This window comes from Asterias amurensis, chromosome 5 (genome assembly GCF_032118995.1).
Source record: "Asterias amurensis chromosome 5, ASM3211899v1".
Taxonomy (NCBI): domain Eukaryota; kingdom Metazoa; phylum Echinodermata; class Asteroidea; order Forcipulatida; family Asteriidae; genus Asterias; species Asterias amurensis.
In genome coordinates this window covers 21,481,866-21,502,159 of record NC_092652.1, presented here as the reverse complement: position 1 = coordinate 21,502,159, position 20,294 = coordinate 21,481,866, and the positions used below count along the sequence as shown (strand labels likewise).

Here is a 20,294-nt window from a genome sequence, read left to right as displayed (position 1 = left end):
TTTTGTTGCAAAGCAAAATATTTAGACTAAACTTGTTTTGCGCACTGTGAATGCTAACATTAAGTAGCAAATTGTTGAATTTCGAGGAAGCAACTGATCGCGTTTGCTACAGACAAGGGAAATTGTTCAGTACATCTAGTTCTAGGGATACGGTACAAAATAATGGTTTGTTTCCCAATTCTGAGCATACATGTAGCCCACAGGTAGTTTTTTTACAAACAATTGCGCATAGCCTGCGTCCCCTTCCCCCTCACCCCTCCAGAACCCTCATCTAAAGTGGCCTCTCTGAGGGCGCTTCCTGAAGGACACTCTTCATAAAAAATAAATGGAGGAAGGGGGAGGAGAAAAACTCCATTTCCTCATGAAACACTGTCTTACTTTGTTTCATCTAGGCTGATCTCCACCGAGCTGTCCCTCATGTCCTTATCCTTGGCGATGTGTCCGTTGGCCTGCCATCTTAGGGAGGCGATGGGAGGCGGCAAGTCATCCCCGTGCTCCATCGCTCTGTTGACCTCATCATTTGTCACCACTGAAAAACAGAAAGAATTGATCAATAGAAGAGATTAAATTCGCATTTATTTTTGTGGTTGTATTTATTAAAGTATTATTAAAGATGACCTGTGGTCAACAGAAGAGATTAAATTTACATTTATTTTTGTGGTTGTAATTTGAGTAGTGTTTTGACGACCAGACCAAGAAAATCTTAAAATAAAATAAAAAGATAATTGTGTTGAACTTTTCACCATATATTCCCTGGCTCAGTAATTTATCTGTCACCACTGGAAAACAAAAACTAAAAATTGATAATAGTTTGTGTGGTTGTATTTCAGTATTATTTAGATGACCTGTAATCAACAGAAGATATTAAATTTACATTTATTTTTGTGGTTGTATTTTAAAGTGTTATTTTGATGACCTGACCGAGATACTCCTGAATACAAAAATCTGGTAATGCGTTAAAGGAACACATTGCCTTGGATCGGACGAGTTGGTCTATTAAAAGCGTTTGAAACCGTTTGTTATGAAATGCATATGGTTAGAAAGATGTTTTAAAAGTAGAATATAATGATCCACACAAGTATCACTCGAAACTGCACGGTTTCCCGTTTACGTCGCGAACTATCACGGTCGGCCATTTATGGGAGTCAAAATTTTGACTCCCATAAATGGCCGACCGTGTCAGTCGACAGGGTAAAAAGAAAACCACGCAATTTCGAGGCATATTTGTGTAGATCATTGTATTCTACTTTTACAGTATCTTTCTAACCATATACATTTTACAACAAACGGTTACAGAACGATTTTCAAAGACCAACTCGACCGATCCAAGGCAACGTGTTCCTTTAAACTTTCCACAACAGTATGTTATATTCCTTGACCCAGCAATTCATTCGCCACCACTGGATAACAAAAACCAAAAACTGATCAATAGAAAAGATTAAATTCGCATTTATTTTTTTTGTTGTGATTAAAGTATTGTTTTGATGACTTGACCAAGACAGTCTTGAATTTAAAAAAAAAATAGGTAACATTGCGTCAACCCTTCCAATCGCAGGATATCTTTATTCTCATCATTCCCTTGGCCCAGTAATTCATTGCTCGGTATGATTTTCCCTTGTGTACATTTGTATAAAATTTAAACCGGTCACCCCAAGCACACATACCAATATTTGACTACTGTCTGCCAATTTCAAGAATCCCTACTACACAAATTCCAATTATTTTAAGAGTCATTAAGTCTTTAAAAACAGAAAATAAGATTTCCCAGTAGACGGAAACCCATTCCAGGTATCAAAATTTCCCGCTTGATCAGAGCCTTTAGTAACTTCACCGGTATTGGACAGAAACCCCAAAGCAGTACAATTCCAGCAGCCAAGGTTTTTTTATTTATTTTTTATTAAAAGATCTAGCCGACTAAAGTATTTACAACCGGTGTCATGCAGCCTGCATGTCCAATCACATGTTGAAACACTTTTGAATGGATTCAGATACTTTAAAAAATGTGCCATGTTAAAGTCTCTCAAACATAATAAAATAAATTTAAAAAAATTCAAAGACAGACTTTCAACTTATTTACATTGTCATCCTCCCAAATGATTTTCTGTTATTTCCATTTTATCAGATATTTGGTCAAGAATTCACACTGGCGAAAAAGCACGACGAAGTCGTTCCTTTATTTCAAAACGGATGACGCATCCATCTTTAAGTGCACGGCACTATCACGATTGGTCATAAATTTGCAACTTACGACTGATTACACGAATTAGATACACTTCTCCGTGGGAGCAGTGTTCAGACATTTCTTCGGCAAGCTCATTGAGAAAATTAAGAAGGAGAAAAGAAAAAAAAGAAAAAACGACGAATCTACAGTCACCTCATCGCCTTGAAAAAGGGTCACCCGGCGATTATCTAGCATTAGGACTAATATGATTGTATCGTCGCGCTCCGAGATTTGAATTTACATTACTCCTGGGATAGCGTATCTTTGCCCAACAGGTTCACGCAAGTTCACTACCGGGACGCTTCCCTGCATTTATTTTACACTCTTAATCAGGAACATTTGTAGATCTATCCCTACCCCCACTTCACTCCATCCTAGGACAACCACGAGTCAGTGAATCATGAAAGGGTGCTATCCTAGGTAGTGCTACCCCACCTAGTGCAGACGGTGGGATGGGAGGTGTGAGGCCGATCAAACTACTTCCGCATTTTTAAAATGCACACGTGGCGCCAAGACGGCCACTGATGCAAAAGATATTTGTACCGTTGGGTAATCTCCTTAGATGGGGAAAGAAGATGTTTCCTGTTCCCCGCATCCTCTTCTTTCTTCGTTATTATTTGTCCCTTCTTCCCCCCTACTTTTTCTTTCTCCCTTCCTGTCAAGGAAGACACGATGAGGTGGGATGACTCAATGATGTGCCAAGTGAAGTAAAAGAGGGCACTGGCGGCATGTTCTTCAACCTTAACGTCCCTTTTTTTTTTTTTTTTTTTTTTTTTTACTTAGCATATGATATGCCCTCGGGTATACAACTACACCTTTGAGATGAAAATCAACAACGTCCAGGTAGGAATGCTCGCATGGGGGCATGATTACACCCGTAGCTCAATAACAATTTATTTTCCAGTCTTAATTTACAAAATAGAGGGTGTCCCAAAGTGGGGGGGGGGGGGGGCGCCTTTTTTCCATTTGGATTCTCAACCTCTGACAAAAAATACACAAGTTCTATGAGGCTGATGATGTGGTGCAAAGGGACAAGTGTCAACTATCCACCAGTCTTTCATTACTACCTGATAAACCTTCATGCCATTTGAATTCCACACATTTCTTGATTCTTAGATTGGCAATACAGATTAACCAATGCGGAATGAAGGAATGCATTATTTTTTAGTAGAATGTGTGTTATGAGACCAGAAATCAGGCTTAAAGAGATAAAGTATTTTTGTTTTGTACAAATGTACCACAACAGTATGGGTATCAGTGCTGAGAAGATGGTACTCTGGTAGAAAAAGTCAAACTTGATGTTCCGCCACTCAATTACAACCATGATAACCAAACAGGCTGCAAGGGTAAACTACATACAGTCTGACTCCTTTATGGGTTTGACTAGAATCGGTGATCCTTATTGCTTTTTGCAAACAGGGCACAAGACAAAGATGGGGTTTCATGATGAAGGTTTGAAAAAGAAGTATACATTCTTTTGCTTACATGTAGGCCTACATACCTTTTGCCAGGGTTTACCCTTAAAGACATTTTCAGTGACTAGTCAGCAGGACCACTTAGCTAATCATTTTACATGTACTTGTCCATCGGCTTTTTCACTTGTCCTTATTTCATATTAAATAGGGACGCTTTCCGACACTGAACTGGCCAGCCGGACCACTTGGATTGAGTTTTGACTGGTCCTTGGGTGTTTTAACCAAAGATTATAGAGCGCCGAAGGCGCAAGATGCGGAACTGAAGCTTTATCTATTGTTGGAACGTGAAATACGCATGGGCGCCATTTCAGCAAGTGAATGTTTTGTTTTCCATTGATAGAAATGGTCATTGTCTGCACTAATCTGCACTGATCTATTGTTGTATCAAAAGAATTACTTGCTGAAATGGCGTCCAGTGGGATTTCACATTTCAGCCCGAGTTCCACATCTTGCGCCTACGGCGCTCTATAATCTTTGGTTTTAACTACCATTAGGCAAACGGACAACTGTTGAAGAATGCATTTTTTATTTGTTTACAGTTAGCAATTCTATGAAATGTAAATAGCACAGTAATCATATAACATCTACCGTTAAAGCAGCTCTATGCAATTGGGCCCTGTGGATGAGACGATTATACATGCCAATTAACCAAATTCAAAACGGCTTCCTCCTAAACATTGTTCTTTACAACCCAAGAGGAGAGTTGTGACTGAACCAGACACATTCTCCAAACTGGCGACACATCAGCCATGGCATGGGGTCTTATAAACCACAGGGTCGGTATTTGGATTTGATGTCCATTCTCTTTTCTTTTCTTTTCCCCACAAGCTCGGTCATGCAGCCTGGAGTATTTTCCCAGAATATCATTTTTTGTTTTTACATCGGGATAGCTTTCAATACTCAATGCTGACTGACTCTGATATCAAAATTCAATTTAATTGATTTTTAAATTGTTTGTATGCATCCAGAAGCAACTTCCTGGAATTGATGTTCAGGGCCCTACATGGATGTCATAGAGCCGCTATTAAAGCAGAAAACTGTGCTTCAAAATGTTCTGCTGAGTAAAAAAAAAAACGAGCAGGAAACCACCAGAAACAGATCATTGTCAATGGTGTTTTGGCTGGTTTCTTAATCTGGTAAGCATGATTTTAATGTGCTTAGCTATTTTGATTAATTGTATTTTGGCTGGTTTCCTTGCTCTGGTCATCATAATTTTAATGTGCTTAGCTACTTTTGTGGTGCTTAAACAGATCTTTGTGACAGATTCATGAGGCATCAAGCAATCACATCCACTAGTTACCGAATAATTCAAACGGAAGAAACAAATACTCACTACTATTGTCAAGTTTCTGTAAGTTGGGTAGCATCCTTAACACAGAGAGTCTGTAGTTGTCTCCGGCCGCACACGGGTTGTCGGCCAGCCATAACACCCTGAGCTTCCTCAGATTCCTCAGGTACCAGATCTCGGACAGGTCCCCGATGCAGTTCTTACGGATGTAGAGCTCCACCAGGTTGGGACAGTGGGCGAAGTCTTCCAGGGTGGTGATGCTGTTCACACTGAGATTGATGACCTCTATGGTGGGCATCTGACGGAAAATGGACACCTGGAGATGGGGAAAACAAAGAGAGAGAATATTTAGCCAGGAATTCATCTTCAAGAGCAGATCTAGCTGGGCCCAATTTTTTAAAAAACCTGTACGCACAAAAATGTGCACAGCAAAGAAAAAATTTGTTTATCAGAAACATGATACCACCAGCCAAAATTCAATAAAGTTGACGTTGTTGCAACTGGTGCCCAACCTCAATTTTTGCTTAGCAAAGAAACTTGTCACCCATTTTCTGCTTAACAGCTTTAAGCTGCTTAAGCAGAAAATATTGCTCAAACATTTTCTGCTTAGCAAAAATAATCAGAATACCAGTCACAAATTGTCTTTGCGACATGGTATTTTAGCCAATTCTGATTTAAGCATTTTTGAGTGTTATTTTTAGGAATTGGGCCCTTGGCTCGATCTCACAAAGCACTAAGATTCATCTTTTAAAAGATAGATGGGTTGTCAATATCACCGTAGTGATTTTTATAGTGGCAATCACACTTTGCACAGCAATTAAGATTGATACACAGTTAAGATCAATCTTAGCTCTTTGTGAAACTGGCCCCTGGGATTCAATCTTTGAAAGGGTAAGGCCATTTACATTCTACAAAGGGCACGTCCATGGAGAAAATGCAAAAGCCAATAATAAGTTTTGAAAGGGCACCAGGGCCAAGAACAAGGCCACAGAATCCATAGGCCCTTTTCGAAACCATGGCTTCGGTTTTGGTTCAGGCAAGATTGATCCCACGGTTGTTTTGACAAATTGTGCGTGCTTTGCATATGTCATGTTTGTGCTCAGGGCTTTAGGCGAGAGGACGGAGCCTGAAGCCAAATCCAAAGCCGTGGTTTTGAAAAGGGCTATATAGTCTCTGTGTAATTCCTGAAAGAAAAACTTTTAATATATTGTTGGTGTATTTATTGAACAACCTTTCTGGTGCTGAATCCAAAGAATCCACAAAGGCAGCTCGTAATTTGTAAAATAAGCAGACAATGAAGAAAATATCCATGTGGGCAGAAAACCCCAAATAGAGGAAATCTTTGTAATCAGAGAGGAACCCAAATACCTAATCCACATGCAAGGCTCATGTCCAAGGAAGGCTTCGAACCAGTATCAACTGAGGTGAAATGCTGGAAAAGACACAAGTAACACTAGTCGACCTTGGTTTGACTTCACAAAAAGGCAAGATTCATCTTTTAAAAGATAAGTTGTCAATGTTGCCATGGTGATACATATTGCGACATCACACTTTGCTTAGCAATCAAGATTGATACAAAGATTAAGATTGACCTGAGCTCTTTGTGAAATCAAATCCATTTTTTAAGGCACATTCATCTTTAAGACAGTCACAAGTCAATGATATTGCCAAAGTGTCTAAAGTGATCTATATTCCGACATCACAACTTGCTTAGCAAATTAATTCACAACCTAAGACCAATCTTTGATCTGTGTGAAACTATTTGTAAGTTTGAGCTGATCCCAAAGCTCACAACAAATCCCCTTTAGAATTTATTTCAGCCATTCATTTAAATCGTATTTGTATTCAGAGGGCAACCCAGCCAGTTGACATGCACTTCAGCTGTTCATTTTGAAGCTCTTGTTATTCAAGTGTAAAGATCATCAAATTGACGATTGCAGTTTATTTGACTATTCTGAGCACTGTCTAGTACTGAACCAACCCAGTGTGCCATGCTTTGTGTAATTTGACCTTTAAAAATGTCAGACAGCATGCTTGTTTGACAAGTCTGCGAGGACTTAAGGCGTATTCTTTAATAATCCCCTCATACAGCGAGTGACTAATGAGTTCCAACCAAAACAATGATATCTTATGTTATTTGCTGTGTTTATGAAAATAAATGAGATACGACTGAGCAATGGTACACGTAAGTAATCAGTAAAACCGTGTAGATGTATTTCATCCGAGAGTGATCTATTCGGAAAACATTACTTTCAAATTTACATATTTCCCATTGAAGCTTGAAGGAAGTACTGTTTATAACATATAATGTAAAAATAGTTGATGACCACAAAAATGACTTGGTAACAAGCACTGGGGAGCTATTGATATTATTAACGACCCCTTTCAGCTAATGTAGCTTTAGACCAGTTTCACCAAAAAATTTAAACTGAGAAAGGCTTCAAGAATGGTTTGGCTGGATAGTTCAGAGCTAAAAAGCATCCCTATTTAATATGAATTGTGGACTAGTGCAAAAGCCAGCAAGTGAAATGAAAAACTAACCGGTACTATGGGCTAGCTAATATCAAAGGTAAGGGCAAAACCCTGAATAAGTAAATCTTTAAAAGTATGTGCTTAGAAAAAAAAAGGGCTAAAGGACTTGTTCAGTCGAACGGTCACAGGCCAAGTGCTCAAAAACCACCGGACTCGGGCTTACTTGTACATGGTTTGTATTTTTTCAGCTATGCATCAATCCAGCAAATTGGTAAAAATCATATACTGTACTTTTTTTAATACTCTATAAAGCAAGGACCGCAAATCCACAGTTGATGCTGCATTGACACAAATCCAATTCCGGGAGTAAAATCCTTATACTGAAAACCCCCCTGCAATGCAAAGTTCAAGAGTTTACAATAATGGCTGCAGGGGGCTGTATGAAGTTCAACTTTTGCCACAGTAACAGTATAAAGGGCGGCCTCTAACCCAAATAATCACATTGACAGAAGTGACCACAAATATGTGCGTGTGGAAAACACCTTCTTTTCTAAACTCTCCTTGCAAAAAGTTAAATAAAAAATAATCAAAAAAGTATTGAACTCTATTCTCTTTGCTGTAGATGAGAAACAAACATATCAGTTTAGTTGTATAAGAACAGACAAAAACCACTCAAGAGCAACAGTTGCATTTTGAAACTACAATTGAAACTAAAAGAAGAAACTATAATGAACTTTATACATTTCCCCCCCCCCTCCCCCCACTTAGACTTAGAGGTAAAACAGCTTTTTCTTTTGTACTGCATCTCCTTGCCCGGTGCATGTTTCCCTCCATCCTACAATTTAGACTGTTTTAATTCCTACATTCATCTCTCCAGAGTTATTTTCATCTTAAATTATTGTTCTTGTATCCGCTTACCAAGTGTGGCTTTAGCCTTACTTGGGGCAAACTTCCAATCAAAAGGCAACTCTCTTTTTATAAATTGTTGTCATTTGTACAATTTTCAAGTACATAATTATGTATGTGTGCCATGTGCGTGCACCTGCATGTTAAACAGCGCAACACATGGCATTTTAAATCATGCATAAATACAAATCAGTAATAGAGAAACAAAAATATTCAGATTCTTCTCAAAAACATATTGGCATTATGCATCGGGACTGTGTTACTGTACTAACCATCTAAGAAAAAAAAAACGGGTTGTGACGCCAACCCCCCAAAATGTAAGTTCTGAGTTCCGAACTCAGCGGAGAAAAACAAAATATGGGACAAGTGGGAATTATACACAATCTTGTATTTGCCGATGGTGTTATTCTGGGAAGGGTGGGTGTACAATGGTGTTGAAGAGCCCTCAGGCCTCGTCGCTGCGTGACTTTCTTGCACGCATTGATTGTCTACATGTAGGATGCTGAAAACACACGGGTTAAGCGGACAGAGGGAGCAAGCGAGGGTCCGGGAGTTAAATGCAATGATTAGTGAGCTCTGATTTCAGGCTCCATGCACGAGACACGTTTGATGTCTGTATGATCCGATAATGTACCAAAACTGCAACTGGTTTAGGGTTTCGAACAGTCTGAAACAATTCACAGGGAGTGCCGATAGAAATTAGTGAGTTGTCTACACACTGTATTGTTAGTCAGTGGGATTTGGTTTCCACAGAGCTTGATGGGGTTGGTCACTTTTCTAAATGGCAGGACTGGTGTAATAAGGAATGAGGTGTATATTTTGTGGTTACAAGTTAAAAAAAAAAAAATATTGGCAGGTTTATTGAATCGGCTTGTCATGATTTGAAAAAGAAGGTGTTAACCTTTGGAAATTCAATTGATGACCTAACATTGTTTGGTGTACTACTACTTGTGGTTTGTACGTCTACGTCTGTCCAAACTAATACGGACATGGCCGAACTTAATGGAAAAGTCTGGACAGGACTCGGCACCCACACAGCAGTGTGGAATGCCCAAGATCGCCAATCCTGGAGATAAACTGCAAAGTTGGCGGCTACTGCCCATTCTCTGTTAGAGTTCGGCGGCACCAGATAGAGAGAATTATGCTTCAAAAATAATTGCTGCAAATACTTTATAATTTTCATTGCGTTACTCTCTTTTCTTTGAATTGTTTTATCCATGGAGACTTAATTGAAAGTCCTCTACTTTTGATCCTTAACTTATCATACAATAAGAAGTGAACGCCATTGAAAGTAAGTCTGTTAGTGTGGTTCCCTTTAATAAATAAAAACCTTCTGTTTTTGGGTCATCAAGTTATCTAAAACCAGTCAATCATCATCAATTGTCAGCACTGTCATAGGCCCCGGTGCTCCGTCACAGTCTCTCATCTTCATCTGAGTACCTCCGCGACCAAAACCAATTTTCTCCCCAGCGTCTTTACGGCCTCCCCTCACGTTACGTACACATTGTCCTTGTGCGCATCAGAGATATGGAATATGAATTAGTCTCCATAGACAGGGTTTCAGCGCAGCTGCACGCAACTGATGACTAATGTTTATGCTCGCTAAGAAACCTGTTTCAGGCAGGTGAGAAGACTACAACACCACTTGTGTTATCGGGGAGACGGGGGAAAAAAACGATATTTTCATTACGGGGCGGGTTATCTAGCGGATCACTGCCCTGAAACTAAAGCACACCACTAGGGACTTATCCCCTGGTAAGAAAGAAACATCACATTCAAGAAAGAATAATACAGTCTTGCATTAATTGCTGGGTGAGAAATAAGTCGATTCTTATTCATGATCCTATCATATTTCTTGGCGGGCTTTTTCCTCCTCCCCCGAGATGTAATTTATTTGGTAGATACCGATACTGACGACCAATCATACCTGGGTGCCACCTGCAGAGAGTTCTTCATTGTAATGAACTGGGTCAGGGCAATTAACGGGGCTGTTATGATCCAACAAGGGTTGTCATGATCTACGTTACGGACAGACAGCTCTGGGCTATACCTTCCAGCTTTACATTACAAAGTGTCACCCCATCATCCATGGTCACATTTCTCTATGGTCACATTGAGTTTTCTGGCTCACACTGTATAGTTTGACCACAAAGCAAAGTTTCTAAAGAACTCTGCCGAAAGTAGGTTTTTTTGTTCTTGTCTTCCAAAATAATCAAGTTTTAACCAATGCAGCAAATCTCACAATGACGTTGTATCAATTAACCATAAAGCAAACTCTCCAAAAGTGTGTTTGCTCCTGCCCTCCAAGTTTTTACCAATGCTTTTGAGAAAAAGATGAACAATAGTTCTTAAAATAACTAAGCTTAATGTTACAAAAAGTACCAATTCAAATTTTGAAATGTACTATAGTCTGCCAAATACCAAGCAAAGTTTAAGACTTATCGTGTAATCCTTTAAAATAACTTTTCCCCTGGCAACATTATATGACTTTTGTATAAAATACCATTTTATAAAAAAAACACCATCAAGTACCAAAAATAAAAATTTAGCAAAGAAAAGCCATTCACCCTGTAACTGCCGTGTAGCCAAGGATTCAAATTTGCCCAGTCAGTTTCCACTGTGGTTTATTATTTGGTATCTAAAATAAAACTAGTTTGTTTTACCATTTGTAGCAATGAACACATTGGAACCCACTCCATGTTCTCAAACCAACAATGACACAATACGAATTGATACTTTGTACACCTCCTGTAACTCCAAAACCAACTCTCACACCCTCCAACCCTCCAATAAAAACACTCTGTTTTCCCCGAGTACCCCTCTCGTCACCAACACACATTTCCCCGGTAGTTAGCACATGTTAACTCTCATCTGCGTAAACACTCCTCATCCTTAGTGGGGAAAAAAAAACGAGAAGCTGATAACTGCTTCACTGTCCTTCTTCAACCACTTCGATCAGAGCCAGCAGATGAGATCAACGTCACCACAATTATGACAGGATCTGGATCGGCGGATAAATTGCTTCCCCAATGACCATCTGGTTGTCGCATTTGCGCCGTTTTTTCACCTACTCTTCAAAGCAATATGGATTCCTCTCCCTGGATTACATTTCTTTCCAAACCGGCTTTAGGATGTCTCCGTGATGGATTTGGAATTCCTATCGATTCGTAACGATGCGTAATTATTTCTCCATAGTCTCCTCGTTTTTCATTATTGTATTACAAAGATATATAAAGCCGTTAATGCTTCTCAAGTGATACGCGTTTTTTGTCCTTGATATCGCGTGCAAAATTTAACACTTGTATTTCTAACTTCATTACATCGTTGATGCAGAACTACATCTTCTAAAAGGACTACATTTTATATTGTTTTTTTTTTTGGGGGGGGGGTGTATAAGTCTGACGATCCAGTTACTTAAAGTAGAAAAGTCCTGTTCAATTGGATCTACATTAATTAACTGGATTGTTTCTCAGTGTGTCAATGTGGATCATGTTGAATGATGTTGAGTAGACATACATGTCTGTTTGTAGTTTTAAGTATCAGGCAAGGTATTCTAAAATGTTTTATCAAGGAGGTCATTGCCTCTTTTGTCCTAGGCCCAATTTTATAGAGCTGCTTATACGCCTCTCTTAATATTTATGCATGACGTCATAATTCTTACCCAAAATGAGGCTATGGGCGCACGCTCCCCATCACTTCCAGTGGCTGCGCCCATCGCCTCGTTTTGGATTAGCATTGTAAAGTACCTCATGCATAAATATTAAGAAAGGCACAAAAAGTAGCTAAGCATAACAAAATTGCACTTACCAGATTTGTAGTTTAGAGTATCAGACATTATGTTTAAAAATATTTTGTCAAGGCTTTTAGCACAACGAATAGCTAAGCACAACAAAATTCTGCTAACCAGAATATGGTTACCAGCCAAACTACCATGTCACAAGTACAAGTTATGACTGGTATCCTGCTCATTTCTGCCTAGCACAAATTTACTCTTATGTTTAAGCTTAGCATTTCTTGCTGAAGGTTTCTTTTTATGGCTACAATAAAGTACCCATTACATGTACATAAGTCAATTGTGGCTGGTCAAGTCGTGTTTTTTTTTTAACCCATATATAAAAAAAATACTTTTATAGGAATCTTGTTTCCATGATGTATTGGCATGTTCTATTTCTTGTGATATGCTTTAAGTAATGTCTATCATTTTCTAATTGGATCATATATTTATGATGATACTTTACCAGTTCAATTAATTGCATAACCTTCAAAGTGGGGATTGAAAGAAAATTCAATTAAATACAGTATACCGACTCCAGGCTCCAGCCTCCAATCTGTACACTGAGGCTTCCACTTGGGATTGCACCTTGAGGTCATCTACGTACACTGCACGATTTTCCAATACACAAATGGACATTCAAAGATAAACTCGATTGTACAAATTTAAAGGTATACTATTGCTATATTGTATGTTATGGTACGGAGTGAATTCATTCCCAGGCTTGATTCCCATCCCCATGAAAATTTAAATCTCCTCGGAAAATAGTTGATAAATGAAAAATAAAGATCACATGGCCACACAGTTTTCAGAATGGGAAAGAGGACTCTTGGGGGCTCGATTGGCGGCATATTGCACCACAGCACCTTGTAAACCATTACATGGAGTTATGTTAAAGAAGTAGGTCTCACAATTCAAACTAAGTCCCATACCTTGCATAAAGTACTGTATGTTTTAGCAGTTTGAAACGCCCTTCAGCGCTATATAAATATCGTCTATTATTATTGTTATTACTGTGACCTGCTTTTTTTTTTGGGGGGGGGGCATTTGCAGACAAAATCTATTGATATTTTAATCTTTTAATCTACGCTTATGGATCAGTCTTCAAGCCACGCTGAAATTAACACATTCATGAGGATTAAATTGTAAAACCAGATGCTCGCTACACTCCCCTTAAAAAAAAACTGGCTCTCAAAGGCAGAAGGGGGAGAGTAATCAAACATACCCAACTGCAATCCCTTTGGAAAAAAGATGGCATTCCAATGCTCTACTTTTATCAAATGGACCACAACCAAAATGCCAAGAGGTTATGATTGTAATTAAAGCCATACACAAAGATGAAAAGAGGACGACGCGCCGCCGGATGCGATGTCTGCTAATGTACAAGGATGAACGATGATAAATGATCAAATCAAATCAAATGAGGCAAAGGATGTGCTATTTGGAACATCCACTGTTTAGAACCGTTTGGAGAGACCGATAGACGCAATCATGTTGGCGACAGTTGCTAAAAACCTCTCATGGTCAACTCTCTCTCTTTAGAAGCGTTGTAAATCGTTATCAAATAGAGATGCTGATTTCGTCAATAGTATTGTTTTAATATTTGCTCGTCGCTACTTTTATAGAGACGGATGGCAATGGGAGCGAAGGGTCTCCACTTGGGAATTCTAAAAAGACTCTAAGAGGAGATTTTTTACAAGGATTCTTTTGTCTTTGGGAGGATATCAAGTATTTACAGGAAATGAACAAAATGTCAACAACGTGGAACAACTGAAACCTCAACGGGAATGCAAAAACACAATTAAAAATAAGTACTTACAACTTACTTTTTTTTTCTTTTCTTTTTTTTTTTTTTTTTTTTTTTAAGATCTAAGAAAGAAAAAAAGATTGACAACGAATTTCCCCACCGTATATAAAGAATAAAAGTTTCCCAATCCATGCCAACACAAAATCAAATTCTACAAAAACACATTAGCAAACGCAGTACTCCTTCTTAGTTAACATATTTCTTCTACTTTAAAATAAGAATAAAAAATGGGTGAAAAAATCTGCATTGCATAGGCCTACTGAACAAAATAAAATAATAATAAAATCGTTAATAATAATAAAAAAACTCAAATCCAAAATTTATTGTAATATTCATCTCATGGCAGTCCATACAATTGAGTGTTGATGTAAGAACTGCCTCATTCCCTATGCTTGAGTTGAAGCATTGAGAAATACAGTATAGTCTTCATCTGACAAGAAATTTCAACTTGAACTTGGAATGTTGAGCTTCGCTGATAGAGACTAGTCAGGTATCCATGCCATACAATAGCATCATAAAAGGTCACTTAAAGGGAACGTACACCTTTTATTTTTGAAACCATTCGTCTGTTTTATTCTTATTATAAATGTTACTAACCTTTGAAAAATTCATTTCAGAAGGTGGTAGCGGGTGTTTGTTTGTTTGTTTGTTTTTTGTTTGTTTTTTATTCAAAGCAATCGCACAACATCGGTAAACAATATTTTCTAAAGGCCCAACACTTCGTGTATCACAACTTACAGTTGTATATATATATATATATATATATATATATAAAATAACAAACCAGTGAAAATTAAGGCTCAATCGGTCATCGGAGTCGGGAGAAAGTAACAGGAAAACCCACCCTTGTTTCCGCACGTTTCGCCATGTCATGACATGTGCTTAAAATAAATCTGTTATTCTCGATATCGAGAATTGATAATTGTTTAAAGTTTTCTCAAAAAGTAAAGCATTTCATAGAATAATATTGCAAGGGAAGTCTTTAACCATTACCTTCTGTAAACCCTGTAAGTAATTTGTAAATCTGTGAACTTTTAATAATTTTTGTTCTGTTCAGAAAGTGTCCAATGGCTTTAAATCACCCTCAAATTCCCACACAAAAATGGACAGTAAAAATTACCAAAATTTTCCGTTAAATTTATCAATTGGAATTAGAGACTAGAGAGTAAGTAAAAAGTTAAAAATACAGCCCAAAATGACAGGAAAAACTGCTTACGTTATGATTGAAAAGCAATGAATGAACTTTGCTCATTGTCGCAGAATATATTAACTCTTTGAAATCTGGCTTTTCCATTTGACCTTGTGATTATATTCTGCAACAATGCACTCATGCATCCAATATTTGTGTAATATTTGAGCTAAATATTTGTGCATGTGCCAGCTAGAGACATTAGTCTCCTCATCATAAAACGTTGTCTGTTAGGCAATCCGTCAAGCTCTAGTCGGTTTTACTTTTTCCTTTTATCAATGTCACCGTTATTAGTTTTTTGTGCTTGTATGTTTAAATACTTGCCAAAAAAGTGTTACAATGTAGAAAAAAACTAAGGCAAAGTATACCTTTGGTTTTTGAAAACGTTTGATCAAATTATCAATCCTATATAAATGAAGATGTATAAATAAAACTAACATGTAAAAAGTTCAGTTCAAAAACTGGTCGCATTTTTGAGATATCTACACAAATCCAGTTCAAATGTCCATGCAGGAAGAATAATTCCTACACAATACACAATCTATTCTCAACGCTTCTCAATTTCAAATTTTTGGGAGGCCAACCACATTACTTCAAAGTAAAATGTTCCCGTGCTCCATGCTATAGGCTTCTAAACCAAAATTTTTCATTGCCTTTTTTAAGAGTCATTTCCAAGAGTCATTTAAAAGTGATTACCAACTGAGTACCTTCCCTTTAAGCTCAGCCTCTTAATGTCAATGTTACACAGGTATACACAAGATATCCCAATGTCAAGTAATGCATAGACAAGCATGACAGGTAGAAGCATACGACTGTATTTATGGCATTCCACTGGAATAATGTCACGCAGTTTTACCTGCGATAAAAATTCCAGATATCAAAAGCGGCTCCGGGTGTCTGAAGCGTGTGATATTGCTAGCTGGGAAATAGAAATACTCCTGCAATTGTGATTCACCCATCCCATTCCCAGGCGCCATTAGAAGAAATTGACTGATTGATGAATAGCGTGGATAAAGAGTGACTCCCTGGACAAGAGAAGTGTGGGTTCATTCATAAAAGATTTGACGAGCTGACCACAGTTTATAGGGGTTGGATACATTGGTGACCAGGGACAATTTTCTGGGGCAAATCTCTCAGTAAGAAATTTTGCAACAAATTGTGTATCAAATGGCTCCTTTATAAGAATTTGAAGACCTGACCACATATTATATAGGAGGTGGGTTTATTGGTGACCTCAGAATGACCAGGCAGGATAGGGACAATTGTTGTGGGCAAATTTTTCAGCAAGATATTTTGCAACAAATTGTGTATAAATCAAATGCCTACATGATGTACATACATTACCAATATGACAAATGGTTTTAACTAGATCTGATTGTAAAAAAAAGAGAAAGAGAGAACGAGAGGAGGGGACATGTATTAGGTCTTTTTGTTTAAATACTTGACCACATATTATAGGGGTTGGGTCCATTGGTGACCTCAGAGGGACCAAAGAGGCAGAGACAATTGTTGTGGGCAAATCTTTCCGGTAACAAATTGTGTTCAGATAATTCAAATGGCTACAGTACATATAGGCCTATAAAAAAAAGAACAAGAGAGAGAGAGAGATCAGAACAAAAAAAAAAAGAGGATAAATTAATATACAAGACCAATGAAGTTCACTTAAATGTAGATATGTTGAAGATTATCTTCCTTTCTTCTTTTTTAGGCCAGGGGTTTCAACTTTGGAACAACTTCAAAAACAAGATTGACTTTTCTATTTGACATTGCCTATTCTGAATGGCCCCCCAAAGAACTTGCCAACCTCTGCTAAATTCTATAAATTTGTTCGAACTGAGCCTGAAAAGCATCCCTCAGTTAACCCTCCCTGCCCATCAAATGAGCAACACAACAGCCACAGTCTGGTAAGTCAACAACACTTCCCCGCCCCCCCCCCCCTGAAAAACCAGAAGCGCTTTTAAATCCGGTCTGAGGTGGCCCAAAGGTGCTGGGCAAACAAGCCTTTCCAAAGAAAAAAGTGTATGCTTAATTGCTTCTTTTGGAGATCTTTTAAGGCGGAAGTTTAGTGGGGAGGGAGGGAGAGACAAGGGGGGTCCGGCCGTCCCTGTGGGTCACTCAACACCCCTCGCAAACGATTTTAACAAACGGAATAGCCAGTCCAGTGGAGTAGAGGGGAGGGAGAAAGAAAAAAACTCAAGTGTAAATCAAATATCACTCGCTCGTGGGTCAAGCTAATTTGTGTGAAGAGAAAAAAACAGACCGTGACAAAGTGTAAATAACTCGGCAGTTCAGTTTAAAATGCCATCGCAGTGAAGCCCCCATTAGGGAAATGATCAATTCAACTTACGTTCTCCTTAAGTTGTGTCTTTCAAATTTTTTTAATCATTAGTCGCGGGCCTCGCGGTCTCGCGAGTCAAATACCGCAAAAAAAGTGCAATTACGTGGGAGGATTTATGTTCCCATCAGCCGGTCTTCCTCTGCTTAAAGACAGTTTACCTGCACAAGGCCAGCTCAATTTCCTCCCAGTGTATTTCACTCAGTGCAACTCGTTATTATGAGGATTTCTTGCCAAAGGAGCGCCCCTCAGCAGAAAGTCTGTTTAAAAACTGCTGCTTACCATAAGGAAAACAACAGGAGTGCTATTCAGTTTTTAAGCTTACAGTTACATGTTACAGTGCAACTCTTGGCACATATTCTATTTCATAAGCGTGCTGACTGTACCAACAGCAAAATCCACGCTAAAAAATTATGCTTGGCAGAATAAGGTTACCAGATTAACTACCACTTGAAATGTACAAAGAAAAAACCAGTATTGTGCGTAGGTTTGCTCAGACAAGAGGTCTTTTTCTATCTTTGCAAGAATAAAGAATGTACACAAAAAATCTGAAAAGGATGTCCGCAGCACGTCTCAAAGGTCTGCATACATTAGGATTTCTTCCTTCTCTTTTTCATCAAGGATTCTTCTTCCGCAATACAAATTGAAAAGATTTCTCCATTTGTCATCATGCAGCAATACACGTTTTTTTGTGGGGGGGGGGGGGTTTCATGCTTGAGGGTCATAAAGATTGTGTACAGTTGCACAACGGTTTGTGTATACCTGTACGAGATGAATAATCTCTTTACGCAAGGAACTGCAGCGAAATCGCAATCAAGGAGAGGGGGGAGGGGAAATCAAACTACCTACTTCAATCAAAATTTTAAGTCGTTCCTATATTTTCGCTGTCTTAAAACAGCTGTGCACCCCTGGGACAAAGATTACTTGTATTGCCCTGTTTCTGCTCGATCAGAGTCGATGCACAAAAAAACACAGTGATGCATTAAAGCCATTGGTTCAAAGCATCGTACAACCTTTTATGACTTTTGCGTGGACCCAAATATTTACACACAAAAATGCACAAGTTTTAAATGCAGTACTGCACATGGTCTACTAGAGATTGCACTGCAAACTATTGTTTTAAAAAACAAATCCATTCAACAAACTAACCACATGCTGTACATGCAATGTATCAAAGAATTTGTTGTGTAGCTCAAAGGAATTGTGCCTAGATCATTTACAACCGTAATTTACTGAAACGTAATTTGTTCACGGAAACCCCATCTAGCCGAAGGCTCTGACGAAGAAAAAGAAAAAGAAGAAGATGCCTAGAATTGATTGAGGCAGACTTAAAACGCAGCGAGCAGGAGCACATCGCGTCCCAATTACCACATTTCAAATGCCAAGGACATAACACTGAGACACAGGTCCCTCTAGTGAACTAGAATTCCAGTGATTGATGTCGGCTTCCAAGTCGTTGAAGTCAACTCCAATGAGCTGAGATGAGTATAAGGAGGTCGAGAAATGGAAAGTGGGTTCCCCACTTATAAGTCGAGTTGGTGATCTGGTCATGTGTGGCAGACACAAGAATTGCAACAATCACAGATTTTGTATTTTTTTTTAAAGACACAAATGCACTATCAGGGTGCTCAGAGCACTACATACATAGAACGAAGAGAACAGGAAAACAGTAAAGAAAATGCATTTTGTTAGTGATGTTAGTGGCCCGACGCTTAATTACAGGAGTCACGTCACAAGGTCAAATAATTATTTCGATCCCAACATTGGTAACCTCGCATTTTGTACCTGGTCGTTAAAAATTCATTATCAGGACGTATAGCTTAAGGCATATCAATATAGTGTCTTCATTATTTCCCTTAATACCAGTCAATCAGCAGGGTAGTATTAAAGATAGTTGTGATGGCGATATGCAAAGAAACTTGGAAAACAGTACGAAAACTAAAACTTATGAGTATAACATTCTGAGTTACGGTAGTGAGTCAATGTCAAAGTCATGCTACCATCGATGACAGGCCTGGAATTTCATCTTGGAGAGGGCAAAGCAATTTTTTGTTTTTGCAAAAGGCACTTCCATTTGAAAATCTTTAAGTCTATCGGACACTTTTGCAGGATCACCAAGGTTAAAACCAGGTCAATAGAGGGCCTGGCCTCCTATGAAATCCAGGCCTGTGGCTGGGAGCCATTTTGGGGGTTAGGGTTACTTTAGGGACAATTCTTTGGATACCTGTTGTAATGAAGAGTGCTAAAAGTTTTCCAAAGGGTGTTGGTGGCTGTACTTTTTTGCGCACAATATAGCTGTGGCAGTATGCACAATTAAGGCAACAAAATACACTGGACATGTACTTCACACGTTGCAACATTTCCGAGGTATGTCATAATAATTCACAATAAGATGTTCACGCATTCACAAGAATTACACCGTGTCAGTATGCCACCGTCGTCGTGCCAAGGTCGATCACACCACAAATCTCCATCCTAATGCAATATACAAATACGACCGGCGCTGCGGAAATGCATTGGTAAAAAAAAAAAAGAATTGTGTAACATAAAATAAAATAAAAAAAATCACAGTGGTGGTGAGTAATGGTTATATACCTTATAGACCTTGGCCAGAGAAAGTTCATACCTCTATTACCAACGTATAACGTTCTCATCAGGGTAGGGGTCTAATCTTAATCTATCCGCATGAGGGTTTCTCTCTTCTTATAACAGACAGGTGAAAGACGTTGGGGGTGAGTCACAGTCACTAAAAGCCCCGCATAAACCTCATCAACCAAGAAAAGCAAGAATGATGCATTAATATTGACAGAAGCTTGTTGCTCTCTGGTT

General features: G+C 38.6%; 1 protein-coding gene across 3 annotated transcripts in view; it reads right to left on the bottom strand.

The window, feature by feature from the left end:
* The window catches only part of LOC139937566 (cilia- and flagella-associated protein 410-like), an 86,379-nt gene that overhangs the window by 18,292 nt on the left and 47,793 nt on the right, over positions 1-20,294 (bottom strand). For all 3 annotated transcript variants that reach the window (XM_071932770.1, XM_071932771.1, XM_071932772.1), the window contains exons 3-4: positions 5,030-5,300; positions 379-529 (exon numbers count right to left, since the gene is read on the bottom strand). In XM_071932770.1, coding sequence (XP_071788871.1) covers positions 379-529; positions 5,030-5,300 — 422 coding nt within the window. The remainder of the gene's footprint in view (positions 1-378; positions 530-5,029; positions 5,301-20,294) is intronic.